The sequence below is a fragment of the Scyliorhinus torazame genome, chromosome 12 (genome assembly GCF_047496885.1).
Source record: "Scyliorhinus torazame isolate Kashiwa2021f chromosome 12, sScyTor2.1, whole genome shotgun sequence".
Classification (NCBI taxonomy): Eukaryota; Metazoa; Chordata; class Chondrichthyes; order Carcharhiniformes; family Scyliorhinidae; genus Scyliorhinus; species Scyliorhinus torazame.
In genome coordinates this window covers 28,577,369-28,594,258 of record NC_092718.1, presented here as the reverse complement: position 1 = coordinate 28,594,258, position 16,890 = coordinate 28,577,369, and the positions used below count along the sequence as shown (strand labels likewise).

Genomic DNA, 16,890 nt, shown 5'->3' with positions numbered 1-16,890 from the left:
TGTGTAAAATGTCAGAACGTGCACCTTCTCCATTGTATCAACAAGTGAAACACGCGAGATTAAAGGATACTCACTCGGGCAAACAGCTTTGTCATCTGCATGAGAAGGCCCCGTCTCTCGTTCAGGCCAAGTTTATTGTACTGATTATTACCACAAGCCAGCAGGTTATCAGCGTCTAGTAATCACAAAGCAACATTCTCAGAACGTGCTAATTACAGAGCTAAGGCTGCTCTTCAATCGAACTTTAAGCACAAAAGACATTTATCTCTCCATTAGAAAATACAACTGTGACAATCTGACGGAATATTGCCCCTTTAGCAAGAACTATCAGACAAGTAATGATGGCGTGAAACGTGAGAAAGGAACAGGTTCATTTTCCTCCTCTTGTTTATGATTCTCCCCCTCTCACGAGCCTCTCAGTGATTCTGAGGGCCAGGACTAACTTATCTTTCTGGGATCATTTGGTACACTTAACTGACATGGGAGAAATATTTTCTAAACATGATTGTTCATTTAAAATGATATATTTAAAATCCTGACTCCCAACTTTAAATTGTATTCTAATCTTATGAATAATACATTTCTCAAATTCCTCAGTGTCACCCCCTCCCCAACTTCAGAAATCAACATGAATCATGGAGGTGCCTGAAAGGGGCAGGGATGTCTTGCTGCAATTATACAGGGCCTTGGTGAGGCCACACCTGGAATATTGCGTGCAGTTTCGGTCTCCTTATCTGAGGAAGGATGTTTTTGCTCACGAGGGAGTGCGGCGAAGGTTTACCAGACTGATTCCTGGGATGGCGGGGCTGACATATGAGGAGAGATTGAGTCAATTAGGATTGTATTCACCGGGGGGTGGGGAGAGTGGTGGCGGCCTGGCTAAGGGACCTGTATGACTTCTTCTGGTGGGAGAAGATTAAGTTTGAATTGATGGGTTCAGCGGACAGCTTTGAGACACGGTAGGGATTGTTCATGACCATGTTTGAGGAATTGTTTGTCGTGGGAGGGGGAGGGGAGCGGATGAAAAAGGGGGAAAACCTGTACAGACTGTAAAACGTGAGTTGGGGAGAAAGTTCCCCAGAATATTTATGTTTTTGTATTTTTGAATATGTTTGGATTAAAATACATTAAAACAAAATAGGATTGTATTCGCTGGAGTTCAGAAGAATGAGGGGAGACTTCATCGAAACCTATAAAATTCAAACAGGACTAGACAGGACCGGTGCAAGAAGGATGTTCTCGATGGTGGGGGTGTCCAGAACCTGGGGTCAAGGTCTGAGGATACTGGGTAGACCATTTAAGACAGAGATGAGGAGATGTTTCTTCACCCAGAGAGTGCGGAGTCTGTGGAATTCGTTACCATAGGAAGTTGTTGAGGCCAAAACACTGTGGGCTAGATTCTCTGTCCAGCGACGCTAGAATTGGGAAACGTGATCGAGCGGAGAATCACACATCAGCTGAAAATTGAGGCCAGTGCCTGGCACCTGATGGTGCCTTGACAGCGGCGTGAATGCATTCCATGGCACAGCGGTGTGTGCACGCAAATTGTACAGTAAAAGCCGTTGGCATATCATAAACGGGCCAGCCACGCCAATTTACAGGCCCCCACAATGCTCCTCCTCCACCTCTGCCTCCGCCAGGAGGAATGGCCGAGGGTGAGGCTCACTTATGGTATTCCTAATCGAGAAACGGGCGCCGTGGGAGAGAGGGTACGAAAAGTATCCAACATCGCTATAGCGTGCTGACAGTTGTGCCGCTGGCTGGGAGACCGCTGCCAGGAGTTGGGCCAGTAGCAGATTTTGGCCAATAGGGGGCCGAGGGGTCGGTGTGGACAGGTATGGAACACCATTGAAGCATGCCTGAAGGCAGCCATGTAGCTGCGTAGACCGCTGGCTGCCCCTGTGTACTTAACGCCAAGAGTTGTATGGGTGCCTCCCCAGGCCACCCCTCTAGCTATCCTCTGGCCCCAGCCGACCCATCAACGGGATGAGCGTGCTCCAGAACAACCAGTTCCACCTTCTTGGCTGGGATAAGGGTGTGTGGGGGGGGGGGGGGGGGGGTGGAGTGCTTATATGCAGCTCCTGTTGTCAGGCTCTCCAGTGCTGATCCCGACCCTGGCAAATCACCTAACAGCGTTTGTTGGAATTGCAGTAGTTCCACGTGCTAGCCCATTAGGATGTCCTGAATCGCTCCAGGTCCGGCTCCACTTTCAGGGCTGTAGAACTCATGTGATTCAGTCCCGGCATCAGCACTTAGTCTCTGAAAGGGAGAATCCGGCCCTGTATGTTTTCAAGAAACAGTTGATATAGAACTTGGGCTGAAGGGAATCAAAGGATATGCGGGGGAGGCGGAATTAGGCTATTGAATTGGACGATCAGCCATGATCATAATGAATGGTGGAGCAGGCTCGAGGGGCCAAATGGTCTCCTCCTGCTCCTCTTTTCTATGCTTCTATTTCCTTTTTGTTACCAATAAAACTTCGGATTTGCTTTTAGTTAAACACAACCTACTTTCAGCAAGACGGGTCTCACTGAAAAATACCACACCCAAGTTGGGTTCAACACAAGAGGAGTATTGATTCATCAGCTGAGGGAGGCAATCAGCAGGAGGGTTCCTTGCCCATGTTTGACCCGATGCCAGGAAACCTCTTGGGACCTAAAGACGATGTTGATCCCGACTGCATAACATTCTTCCACCTGGCTGCAGCAGAAGGCCTATCCAGGCAGCTGACGGAAGAATCTGGGATACAGTCACACTCACTGTATCACACCTTTCAGACAGAGTCAGCTTGTTGCTTGACTAACCAGTGGGCCAGCTGCCCCAATTTTGGCACAAGTCCCCAGACATTTTGTGAAGAGGATTTTCCAGAGGTCGATGTGCTGGGTGTGTCCTTGTCATGTCTGGCGTCTAGGTCAATGTCAGGTGGTCCATTTGGTTTTAATCTTATTAGACTCTTTTGTCGTGTGTTTGGTATGACTGAGTGGTTTGACAGGCTATTTCCCAGGGCAGTTAGGGGTTGACATTGCTTTGGGTTTGGAGTGACATGTAGACCAGATCAGACAAGGACAGCAGGTTTATTCCATAAAGGGGACATTTGTGAAACAGATGGTGTTTTATCACAATTCATTTTCCTTACTGACACCACGTTTTAATCAGATTTATTTAATTTTTTTTTTAGAAATTTAGAGTGCCCAATTATGTTTCTCCAATTAAGGGACAATTTAGTGTGGCTAATCCACCTACCCTGCACATCTTTTTGGGTTGTAGGGCTGAGACCCACGCAAACACGGGGAGAATGTGCAAATTCCACACAAACAGTGACCCAGGGCCAGGATCGAACCCGGGTCCTCGACGCCGTGAGGCAGCAGTGCTAACCACTGCGCCACCGTGCCACCCCTTAGATGTATTTAATTAACTGTATTTAAAACTTTCAGCCTCTGTTTATGGGATTTAAACTCTTACCTGAAGGTGAGTACAGGCCCCTGGATTACTTATCCAGTGACATAACCACTGTGCTAAAACACTCTTGTTACTGTGAAAATTCAAAAAATCGTCCCTCTATACTTTGATATGATATTTTGATTTTAACAATAAGTCAACTGATTACAGCATAAAATTAAATGAATGTAACTGTTCCTAAGGAATTCAATTATCATACATCGATCCAATCATGTATCTCTACCTGTTAAGAACATGGTTCCATCGAATCCACACTTTACATCCCTGATAAAGATCTGTTCCTCAAATGTTACTTCCTTTGGTGAGCAGTGATCATCATCATTTCCGAGTCCCAGTTTACCATATTTTCCATTGCCCCATGAAAACACCTAGAATGTGGTGACAGAACCCCAGCTCATCCTCCGTCACTTCAATTAAATAAACAAATCAACAGATATTTCTAGAATAGAACATAACACCCTTCAGTCAACCTCGGGTGAGTCAATTGCAATGTTCAGAGCAGCCAAATCCAGATTTATGTTGGCATAATGTTGGGAGCATGCAAGGTTGGAGGCAATGTTACACTAGGCGGTTCATAGGTTGGTTTGGCAGAACCTGAGTGAAGATATAAATTTGCTTGCTTTTCACAGAACAGCAGGTATCTCAGCCCAAATGGACCTCATTCCATTCATTGTGCGTGCTCTGCACCAGAGCTCTTGTCTAATTTCTCCCCCATCTCTTTCAATATGTAGCCCTTTCTTTGAATAGCAAGCTTTCTGATGTGTGCTGCTGATGTGCTCTACTCCTGCTATCAGCAAATAGTCAGAAAAGTAACGCTTTTTCTTTATAATTGCCGAGAAGGATAATCAATTACAGTAATGCATTCCATACTGCAGTTATTTTATGTCAAAGAAACTTATTTCCATCTGTAGGTTTTAATGCTAATTCTGAATTTGTGCCCCTCATTAACAACTCACTCACCAAAGGTAACAATCTTTCCCCCCTCATCCTCTCAAACCCCTTTGAATTCTTTTCCACATATTATGGAGGAGAATTGTCAAACATTGAAGGTATGAACTAGGTGTGCATGTGCTTGCGAGTGTGTGTGCGTGGTGTGTGTGTGTGTGTGCGCATGTTGTAAGTATGTGTGCATGGTGTGTGTGTGCATGGTGTGTGTATTCATGGTATTTGTGTGTGCATGGTGTGTGTCTGTGCATTGTGTGTGTGTATGGTGTGTGTGCGCGCGCATGTATGTGTATGGCGTGTGTGTTATAGGTTGTGTGTGCATGGTGTGTGTTTGTGTGTATGTTGTGTATGTGTGTTGTAAGGGCCCTTCCTGTTGATTCCTTTGTTTCCCATTTCTTTTACTTTGTAGATATCATTTTTGATCCACGGATGTTTAATGGACATAGACCTTTAACTCGAACAGGGGAAATGAGGAACTCAAAAGTTGCAAAATAATAAGTACACTGGGCTATGGAGGTTTAGCTTCTGAACAGAAAAACTCAGGCATTTTGGCACTCGAGAGATTGAAGGGATTCAGTTCGATTGGTTGGCTGGTGGCCAATGAATTGACAAAAGGCCGTATTCTGCCCGGCAACAGGCGGTGATTGGGTCCTACCCGAGTGGGATGGTTTTCAGACGATGGAGGAAGTGAGAGTCAGATCCTGGATGCTGAGAGGAGCAGCTGAGTGTGTCTCTCTCTCGCTCTCTCCCAACACCCCCTCCCCGGAAATACTGTCAATCTGCTGATTTCTGAACCTGCAGAGAATATGGCTGAATATACAGTGAAAACCATTACAGACTGAAAACAAAAATCACCATCTGAAAGCCTAGATTGAAGAAAGACGTACTGGAAGATGTCCATCTGACACAATGTGCGCGATTCTCCTAAACGGGAACCAAGTTCCCTAGCGAGCGTGTTTAGCCGTGTGTTTCCCGGCGCTCGCAGTGCTTAGAAACACATGGTTATTTAATGCAAGTCCTGAATACACATAGGTGTTGTAACGGTGTGCATGGTTATGTATGTGGTGTGTATGTTGTTTGTGGCGTGTGTATGCATGTGTGCATGCTAATGTGTAAACCTTGCCGTTTAGAATTTAGACGGCAGCTTTGGATTCTTTTCACAAAATATGCAGGGTGAATCACTGAAGTAATGAATATAAAGCACATAACTTTACAAACCTGGGTCGGTTTCTTACAGGAGGAATAAATCTGCCCATTAGTTCCCAGCATGAGAAAAACGACTATTCCAGTGAATGGAATAAATTGTATCAGCAGAGAATTGAAACTCATCCAGGTATATAATGGCACCAATAATCACATTGATGTATCATAGCGAGCTTAGAATTATGGGGCACATTTTATGATCTAGCACTCCCAACGTGCAAAGGAACATAAATCAGGAATTCAGGTTTCAGAAGTTAAACTTAATGGAAGAAAAATGTTGAGCAGCAGACCTCAATTCCCATTAACTTGTAACTCCTGTCAGGAAGGCCGGTGGTAGCCAGCCAAAGATTTGTGGTCTTAAAGGGGCGGGATACAATTAAACACTGGTGTTTCTTCTCAGCAGAATAACACATGGTGAATTGTAAGGGGTAATGTCATATTGTTATTCCCAATTCCAATTCTCCTCCCACAGTAAGACAGACTTTTGTCTGTTTCCATAGCTAGACCAGGTCACTAGTCTGTTACCGGAGCTTGTATCTTGAGGGATGCCACTCCGCATCAAACATGGCCGACCAGGAGTCGTTCCCGCTCTTACCACCATCCATTGGCATGTTTGGAAGGATTTGTAGGTTGACGCTTAACCTGCTTGGCCACGTTATGAATGCACTTTTCTTGGCCATCAAGCCCTGGGGTGGGACTCGAACCAGGAGATTCTAGCTCAGAGGCTGGGACTCTACCCGCTGCGCGACAAGACCTCCTTCTGGTGTTATAAAGCAGCCTAAGCCATGGGCTACCCACTGCTGTTACATAACACAAAACATAATTAAAAAGACAGTGATCTGATCCACATATGTATTTAATTTAATGGTTGATGCAAAGTATTTTGCAATCACTAGATTGTGCGAATCTTCAGTTGATACCACCATGTGACCCTACCTCTCCCCCTCATGAAATCCCTTTTCTAGATCGGGCATATGTTCTTTATCAAGCTGGTGTTACAGGCCCCTCTGTTTTATCCACATATGCAGCATGCAGTGCACTGCAAAAGATTCTGCCCACCTTTACTGAAGGGGTCAACACCAGATCAATCCAAACACCTAAACCTCTGTTTCAATGTTCCCAACAGATGCTCAGCAGCTGATATTATGGTTCATGTGCCTGGTTATAATCACATTGCAATTCAAATTTTGGGCTTTTGCACAGGTGTTCGACAATGAACACCAAACAAATTCAAACAATGTGACATATCGCAGTTTAAAGTGTTTTGCTATACATAACTTATGCTTCCAATTGACGCAAGCACAGAAATTGCTGAAACTTCAAAGTCTTCAGTCACGTTTTCAAATCTCGCTATGGCCTCCTCCCACCCGATATGTCACCTTCTCTCTGCCCAGCTAAAAGCTGCACTTCTTTCACTCCAAGTTACTGCGGGTTCTTCCACGACACCACCATAGCAGAATCTCGTGGCTGCATTGGAAAACACCTGCACCCCCTAATTAAAGCCTGCAACAAACAAATGGCTCACGTTCTGACCAATCAAGGCTATCTCTCACTAAAAATAACCCTGATGTGGAGATGCCGGCGTTGGACTGGGGTGAGCACAGTAAGAAGTTTTACAACACCAGGTTAAAGTCCAACAGGTTTGTTTCGATGTCACTAGCTTTCGGAGCGCTGCTCCTTCCTCAGGTGAAACCTGAGGAATAAAAATAACTCGGCAGATGTTTCTGAAATGCCTGCAATTAAAAACACGTTACTCACCTTACCTTCACCACTGACACACAAGACATGCTGGAGGCCACAGGCAATGACCCGGACGTTTATGCTAAGCAGGGCTTCGATCAAACAAGGCCTGGAGGTGCTGAAGTGGTCCCCATGCCCCAGGCAGCCTTGGGCTCCATCTCCAGAGGTCATTACAATTCCATTGTCACTGAGAAACACACTAAACCCATCTCCACAACAGGCCCTGTAAAGAAACACATTGGTGTGGTTAAGGAGGAAGGTTAAGGGATTTAATATTATTGCAAGTCAGAGGGGTAGAGTTTTTCTTGGTTGTATGGCATTAGTATTCTCTTATATTCCCTGCCATGGCTCCGTTGGTAGCACTCTTGATTTTCGATTCACAAAGATGTGGATTCAAGTCCCATTATAGGATTTGAGCACAAATCTCTCGGCTGATGTTCTGGTGCAGTGCTGAGGGTGTATTGCACTGTTGGAGCTTGTCTTATGAAGAGAGATTGAGCAGTTCAGGCCTGTACTCAAATGATCCAATTGAGGTACATAAGATGCCAAAGTGGATTGACAAGATAGATGTTTCCCCTTGTTGGACATTCTAGAACGAGAGGTCATAGTTTTTGGCTAAGGTGTGGCAGATTTAAAACTGAAATGAGGAGGAATTCGAGGGCCATGAATCTGTGGAATTCGTTACCCCAAAGTGCAGCGGATGTCTGAACACTAGACAAATTTGAGGAGATAGATTTTTAATTAGTAGCGGGATGAAAGGTTATGGGGAGTGGGCAGGAAGTTGGAGGTGAGGCAGAGATGAGATCAGTTATGATCGCATTGAATGACGGAGCAGGGTCGAGTGCTCAATTGCCTACTCCTGCTCCTATTTCTTATGTTCTTGTGGGAGCTGGCGTCTATCAGCTGAGAGGTTAAACCAAGGCCTGTTTTTTCCCCCGAAAGGGTGAAAGGTGCCATGGCTCGATGGCGCTGTCCCAGGTCCCCTGGCCAATATTTAATCTCAATCAGCATCCAAAAGCAGATTACCTGGTCATTGGCACATTGCTGCTTGGGGGAGCCTGACACATTGCTGTTTGGGGGAGCTTGACACATTGCTGTTTGGGGGAGCCTGACACATTGCTGCTTGGGGGAGCCTGACACATTGCTGTTTGGGGGAGCTTGACACATTGCTGTTTGGGGCAGCTTGACACATTGCTGTTTGGGGGAGCCTGACACATTGCTGTTTGGGGGAGCTTGACACATTGCTGTTTGGGGGAGCTTGACACATTGCTGTTTGGGGGAGCCTGACACACTGCTGTTTGGGGGAGCCTGACACATTGCTGTTTGGGGGAGCATGACACATTGCTGTTTGGGGGAGCTTGACACATTGCTGTTTGGAGGAGCTTGACACATTGCTGTTTGGGGGAGCCTGACACATTGCTGTTTGGGGGAGCTTGACACATTGCTGTTTGGGGGAGCCTGACACATTGCTGCTTGGGGGAGCCTGACACATTGCTGTTTGGGGGAGCTTGACACATTGCTGTTTGGGGCAGCTTGACACATTGCTGTTTGGGGGAGCCTGACACATTGCTGTTTGGGGGAGCTTGACACATTGCTGTTTGGGGGAGCTTGACACATTGCTGTTTGGGGGAGCCTGACACATTGCTGTTTGGGGGAGCTTGACACATTGCTGTTTGGAGGAGCTTGACACATTGCTGTTTGGGGGAGCCTGACACATTGCTGTTTGGGGGAGCTTGACACATTGCTGTTTGTGGAGCTTGACACATTGCTGTTTGGGGAAGCCTGACACATTGCTGTTTGGAGGAGCCTGACACATTGCTGTTTGGGGGAGCCTGACACATTGCTGTTTGGAGGAGCCTGACACATTGCTGTTTGGGGAGCTTGACACATTGCTGTTTGGAGGAGCTTGACACATTGCTGTTTGGAGTAGCTTGACACATTGATGTTTGGAGGAGCTTGACACATTGATGTTTGGGGGAGCTTGACACATTGCTGTTTGGGGGAGCCTGACATATTGCTGTTTGGGGGAGCCTGACACATTGCTGTTTGGGGGAGCCTGACACATTGCTGTTTGGGGGAGCCTGACACATTGCTGTTTGGGGGAGCCTGACACATTGCTGTTTGGGGGAGCCTGACACATTGCTGTTTGGGGGAGCTTGACACATTGCTGTTTGGAGGAGCTTGACACATTGCTGTTTGGGGGAGCCTGACACATTGCTGTTTGGAGGAGCCTGACACATTGCTGTTTGGAGGAGCTTGACACATTGCTGTTTGGAGGAGCCTGACACATTGCTGTTTGGGGAGCTTGACACATTGCTGTTTGGGGGAGCTTGCTGTGTGCAAATTGATTGCTACTTTGTTACTTTTCCTAGATTACAAAAGTGACTACACTTGAAGTATGTTGTTTGACGTGAAACGCTTTGGGACACCCTGAGGTTGTCAAAGGCACTATGGGTGTGATTTCCCATCGAAGCCACTCCACGCCTCCGGGAAATCGACTGGAATCCCAACGACTGGAGAATTCTGGCCACGGGAATGCAAGTCTCTTTCTGCATAATATTTAGTCCTAGTGATCTCAATGGTGCTAAATATCTGAGGGCTGCATTATAGCTGGCTGACGTAATACCACCCATTGGTACGACTGTTCAAAATGTAGTTCGACCTCAATGCATCCGATACATATCCAGAGATTTGTTATTCATGATTATTAATTTCTTACAGGATAATTTTGGGGAGGCAGTGGCTTCAGGGTGTTATCACGGGACTCGAAATCCGCGGGATCCGGGTTTAAATCCCACCACGGTGGACAGTAAAATTTGGATTAAAAAGTATCTGGAATGAAACATGATGACCATGAAGCTATTGTCGAGTGTCAACAAATCCCACCCGGTTCACTAATGCCCTTTAGGAAAGGAAATCTGCCGTCACCACCCGGTCTGGCTTAAAATGCCTTCCGAAAGGGCAATTGGGGGAAAAAATTAATTTCCAGATGTCACGGAGGGTCGCTGCGAATCCGATGGGCTGAATGGCCTCCCTTTGCAGTGCAGGGGTTCTATGGAGTTCAGGTTTGCTTCCAGGACAGCCAAGGGATGCACAGTTTCAGCACAATAATCCTTAAATTTCAGCCCAATGGCCAAGAGTCTGAGCCCAAAGATGCGCAGGTTAGGTGGATTGGCCATGATAAATTGCCCTTAGTGTCCAAAATTGCCCTTAGTGTTGGCTGGGGTTACTGGGTTATGGGGATAGGGTGGAGGTGTTGACCTTGGGTAGGGTGCTCTTTCCAAGAGCCGGTGCAGACTCGATGGGCCGAATGGCCTCCTTCTGCACTGTAAATTCTATGATAATCTATATTATCATCATCACAACATAAGACTTTTAGAGGTTTAAAAGAATCCCCATAAAGTTAACTTCAATTTTTCTCCCCAAACATTGGGATCTGAAATGTTACGCAAAAGGTAGACACTTAAGAATTCCTTTGATAAAGTGGAAGATAGAGAGTGCCTGACAGAGGAGGCTTCCATTGTTTTAAATCTTGATCTTCTTTTCTCTGTGGGCTTTCTAACTTGCCTGATTAATGTCTCGTGTGACTTGCGAAAATTGTACATCACTTTGGAAAGTGAGCCCAGCTCTTGTGATTTGAAGAAACTCCCAATTATTTCCTCCCCATATGTTTGCATCTGGCCAGTAAATACAGGTAGGTGGAGTGCTGCTACATGTGAAGATGCAGGTGGATGGAGTGCTGCTACATGTGAAGATGCAGGTGGATGGAATGCTGCTACATGTGAAGATACAGTAGATGGAGTGCTGGTACATATGAAGATGCAGGTGGATGGAGTGCTGCTACATGTGAAGATACAGGTAGATGGAGTGCTGCTACATGTGAAGGTGCAGGGAGATGGAATGCTGCTACATGTGAAGATACAGGTAGATGGAATGCTGCTACATGTGAAGATACAGATAGATGGAGTGCTGCTACATGTGAAGGTGCAGGTGGATGGAGTGCTGCTACATGTGAAGGGTAGACGGAGTGCTGCTACATGTGAAGATGCAGGTGGATGGCGTGCTGCTACATGTGAAGGTGCAGGTGGATAGAATGCTGCTACATGTGAAGGGGAAGGTAGATGGAATGCTGCTACATGTGAAGGGGAATGTAGATGGAGTGCTGCTACATGTGAAGGTGCAGGTGGACGGAGTGCTGCTACATGTGAAGGTGCAGGTAGATGGAGTGCTGCTACATGTGAAGATACAGGTTGATGGAGTGCTGCTACATGTGAAGGGGAAGGTAGATGGAGTGCTGCTACATGTGAAGATGCAGGTGGATGGAATGCTGCTACATGTGAAGGGGAAGGTAGATGGAGTGCTGCTACATGTGAAGATGCAGGTGGATGGAGTGCTGCTACATGTGAAGATACAGGTTGATGGAGTGCTGCTACATGTGAAGATACAGGTGGATGGAGTGCTGCTACATGTGAAGATGCAGGTGGATGGAATGCTGCTACATGTGAAGGTGCAGGTAGATGGAATGCTGCTACATGTGAAGGTGCAGGTGGATGGAATGCTGCTACATGTGGTGGTCTAGGTGGATGGAATGCTGCTACATGTTATGGTCTAGGTGGATGGAATGCTGCAACATGTGAAAGTGCAGGTGGATGGAATGCTGATACATGTGAAGGTGCCGGTAGATGGAGTGTTGTGACTTGTGAAAGTACCAGTAGATGGAATGCTGCTCCATGTGATGGTCTAGGTGGATGGAATGCTGCTCCATGTGATGGTCTATAATCAATAGAAAGAAACACAGTTGCACAAGTTTAATTAGATTTTTTATGTTCATATGCATTCTGCTCTTCACAAAGAATGAAAGACTTGCATTTATATAGCCACTTTCATGACCCAGGACCTCCCTATGCACTTGGCAGTTAATTAAGTATTTTTGATGTGTAGATACTATTGTAATGTAGGAAACACAGCAGCCAATTTTTACTGAAGCTCTCACATATAAGGTGATGGGGTGATGTAGTAGTATTGTCACAGGACTGATGATCCAGTGCCCCAGGGTAATGCTTTGGGGACTTGAGTTTGAATCACGACAAGACAGATGGTGAAATTTGAATTCAATAAAAATCTGATTCTCCGAGCGCACGGTGGGCCGGAGAATCGCCAGGAACGCGGGAAATTCCCGCCATGACGCTCCGACGCCGGGACTTGATTCTCCGGCGATCGGAGAATCGGCGCCAATCACGCCCACACGGTTGCCGCAGCGGCGGTCGAGGGCCACTAAAAGAGGCCCCCGCGGCGATTCTCCGCAGGCAACCTGATGAACTCCCGGCGAGTTCCGCCGAGTCCCACCGGCGTGGTTCCAACCTGGTGCCACCCGCGGCCGCGGTGGACGCTCTGGTTTGGTGGGGGGAGATCTGACTCCGAGGGAGGCCTCCACGGGGGCGAGCCCTCGATCGGGGGCTTCCGATCGGCGGGCGCCCGCGATCTGGAGGGGGGGGGGCCTACCTCCTTCCGCGCTGCCCGCTGTAGGTCTCCCCCATGTTGCTTGGCGCCAGCGCGGAGACGGCAACCATGGGCATGCGGTGGTGCTTGCAGGGCCACCTTTGGGCGCCGGAGCAGCGCGCAGCCCTCCGGCGCCGTGCTGGCTCCTTGAAGACCACTGCATTTCTGGGCCAGGATGCCGGTAGACGCCGGCGTACACCACTCCGGTATTTACGCCGGCGTCAACACTTGGCCGGGATTTCGGAGAATCCCAGCCCTGGAATTAAAAGTCTAATGATGCGGGGGTTGCATGGGGATGGATTCAATGGGAAATCCCATTGACAGGAGCTGGACCAGAAGATCCCACCACTGGCCAGTAATGGGCTGCCTCCTGCTGCTGAGAAAGAAGCCATGGGGGTGTGCGGAACGTCCCCTGTCTCCATCTTACTCACGCACATCCATCTGCCAAGATCAATCATATCACAGAACCGTTCCACAAGTTCAACAATGAGCAAAATAGTTTGATACAGATCCACAAAGTAAAATTCCATCCAGTTGGATGGAGTAGAGTTTCTTCCCAGACAAAAATGCTGCTCCCCTTTTCAATTCTCCTGCCCCACTTTGCGTAATCGAAGCCTGTCGGTGGAATTTGAATTAACTTGCAACATAGATCAACGATCATTTCTAGTGACTAGATCCTCCATCCAGAACTGAGAGGGAAAATGAGAGCTGCTCTCCTGCGGGGATTAACACCTCAACCAGGATTTTAGCGGCACGCCATAGGCGTCGATGTTGGGGCCAATTGCTTGGGTGCCAAGCCCATGAGGATGGTGGGACTGTGGCAGCGATTTTACCTGGTAGGGACCAAGTAAGAGGCCGTTGTGGTCACTGATATGGTTGAAAGGGGAAAGAGAGATGCCTCCATTTTGAGTGTTGGGGGAAAAGGTAGCGTTATGCCAGGGGTCAGGCAGACAGGCTCTGTTGTGTGGAGCGGTGAACGAACCCTCCAGTGGTGGTGTCTGCACTACAGGGACGAACAGTGCTGCTGGTGGGCTGGTCCATGGGCCACGTGCCTCTGGAATGCAAATCCCCCACTGGGAAGTCATTGGGAGGCTCCCTTGATGAAGCTGGTGGGCTCCTCATTTCAAAGCTGGTAAAATCCATAGAATCTTTACAGTGCAGAAGGGGGCCATCGGGTCTGTACCAACTCTCCGAAAGAGCACACTACCTAGGCCAAATGCCCTGTCCTGTCCTGCCCCGTCGCCCCGCCTAACCGCCACATCTTTGGACTGTGGGAGGGAACCGGAGCACCCGGAGGAAACCCACACAGACACGGGGAGAACGTGCAAACTCCACATAGTCACCCAAGGCTGTAATTGAACCTGGGTCCCTGGCGCTGAGAGACGGCAGTTCCAGCGGCAGGATCCTAAAATGGCCATAAATAATTACCTTTATTAATTACAATTAATTACCTTAATTGATCACCTGCCTCGGGTCAATGGGCAATTGAATTTCCTCCCCATGTACCTTAAACAGCCATTTTATCATCTCTCCTGCTTCCCCACTTGTCTCCAAAGGGTTGTTCATCTCACAGATTAAACTCCATTACTTTCGAGACATAAATACGAGTTCATTTTCCTGTTTCACTCTCAGATTCAATTAAAAACAGGAATCAAACAGCTCTCCAAACAAATTTTTTATTGAGAAAGACACTCCTGTTTTGGCTTCAATTCAATAGTTTTATGTTGAATCCTCCAAAGACCAACCCGACAGGAATGGGAGAGGTATAGGCTTCTAAAACTGTTTTGGCATTCAGAATAATGCAAAAGACAAAATCCTGGAGAATGGAAGTAACATTCATCTGAAACACTGTTTAGTCAAACTGCAGGCTAATACATGATGATCAGAGACTGTAAGATAAATCTGCCGTTTATGTCCTTTCCCTTCATAAGCTGCCTTGGCCCAGAGGCTCTGAACCGTGAGCTCATAAACTTTATTACCTGACAATAAACTTTCCTTTGAGTGCTTCCACCAGCTGAGGTCGTGAACGTGACTGCAGGTCCCCATGACCGAGCTGGCCTTTCGCATTGTTCCCCCATGTGTACACCGCTCTCTCTGCAGCTACTGCTACCATGTGATTGTCAGTTACAGCGACCTGGAAAGGGAGACAGAGTAATGAGAGGGTAACCTGCACATTCGACTTGTCTGCTTTGGAACCAGCACTGCATCAGCCCATGCCAGGACTCTTATTATATCGTGTCAGTTACCGCGTACAGAACGATGATCACAGGCCTGTTTCATGAACAATTAAAGAACAGGAATGCAACATTCTCAGCGAGTACAGAAATAGTCAGGCAATGCATGTATAATGGCAACTGAATTGGGCAATTGCCCCTGCTCTTCCCTCACCCCTGTGCCAGACACACCCTTGCCGCTCCTGTCCAGGTCCAGAAGCATCAGAATTTTTCATCCTGGATCATTTACATATCGAGGGATCAATCACCGTGTGATTAGGAAAGGTTTGGGTGCAGAGATTTCCGTGATTTTTTTTAAGGTGACCTTCTCCCGGGGTAACCCACGCTGGAGCAGGTCATGAGCTGATTGGTCAAAACCACCCTCCCCCAACCTCGGGGTGGACGGTGCCCACTGTGGACAGAGGCTAAGGTTCCACCCACAGCCCCAGGAACCACAAGGGCAGCATAGAAAGGTCCTCAGCAACCAAGGTCTAGTGTCTTTCAGGGCTTCAAGATGGTCTTTGACAGGGACGGCACGGTGGCACAGTGGCTAGCACTGCTGCCTCACAGCTCCAGGGACACGGGTTCAATTCCGGCCTCGCGTGACTTCCTGTGTGGAGTTTGCACTTTCTCCCCGCGACTGCGTGGGTTTCCTCCGGGTGCTCCGGTTTCCTCCCACAGTCCATAGATGTGCAGGTTAGGTGGATTGGCCGTGCTAAGCTGTCCCTTCGTGTCCAAAAACGGTTAGTTATGGTTACTGTGTTATGGGAATAGGATGGAGGCGTGGACTTAAGAAGGATGTTCTTTCCAAGGGCTGGTGCAGACTCGATGGGCCAGATGGCCTCCTTCTGCACTGTAGGATTTTTATAATTCTATGATTCCCGGGAGTATTTTACACACCAAATTTACCATTGTTGAAGTGTGAAGACTGGTTTTGTCGGTAAAGTCAGTTGCCAGCTTGCACACAGCAAGTTTTCACAAAGGAATGAGTGACCACATAGTCCATTTTGGGGTGGCGGTGATAGAGGGGTGACCGGGGGGGGGGGGGGGCGGTGAGGGAGGAGGGGTGGATTGGTTAATGGAAATAGTACCCCAGGAGATCTCTTAGTTCCTCTTCAAATAATAAAGCATTTTGTTAGTTTACTTTGTTCCTGGGATGTGGGTGTCTCTGGTTGGGACAGCAGTTATCACTCATCCCTGAGGGCATTTAAGAGTCAACTCCATTGCTGTGGGTCAAAGTCACACACAGGCCAGACCAGGTAAGGCTGTGTCATGTGAGAGTACCTTTAAGAAATGGGTGTTTATAAAGGGTGTGTATATAAATATCTGTAGTGAGAGCACCTTTAAGAAATTGTTGTTTATTACTGCAGTGATGTCAGAGAGTGGGTGGAGCTGGGCTGTCTGTCAGCTTTTTACTTTCCTTTTAGGCTGTTTGCTGCAGGGTGTGTTTTAGTTTCGTTTTCAGAGCTGGATAGCTGCAGTCACAGCCAGAAGGTGTATTAGAATCTCTCTCTGTAATTTAAAGAATGTAAATCGATCCTTTGGTGATTTAAAACTAATAACTGCTCGCAGTAGTGACTTTAACCTGATGTGCTTCTGTTTAAAGGTTGTTTTTAAAGTCTCCTGGATGTTAAAAGGGCAGCTTACAGATTACTTAGTGTTGTATTCTTTGGGGGTTGTATTTGAATTAATGGTTGCTAAGATGTCCACTGTTTGTTTCAAAAAGGTTAACTTGAATACATAGAATAAACATTGTTTTGCTTAAAAAAATACTTTTCCATTTCTGCTGTAGCACACCTGCAGAGTGGGCCGTGTGCTCCCCATACCACAA

The 16,890-nt window shown here is 47.2% G+C and overlaps 1 protein-coding gene across 1 annotated transcript in view; it reads right to left on the bottom strand.

Moving 5' to 3' along the window:
* Window positions 1-16,890, bottom strand: part of LOC140387466 (uncharacterized) — a 193,172-nt gene that overhangs the window by 74,044 nt on the left and 102,238 nt on the right. Inside the window, exons 10-13 of the mRNA XM_072470585.1 lie at window positions 14,826-14,980; window positions 7,366-7,570; window positions 3,683-3,827; window positions 75-175 (exon numbers count right to left, since the gene is read on the bottom strand). Of these exons, the coding sequence (XP_072326686.1) occupies window positions 75-175; window positions 3,683-3,827; window positions 7,366-7,570; window positions 14,826-14,980 (606 nt within the window). The remainder of the gene's footprint in view (window positions 1-74; window positions 176-3,682; window positions 3,828-7,365; window positions 7,571-14,825; window positions 14,981-16,890) is intronic.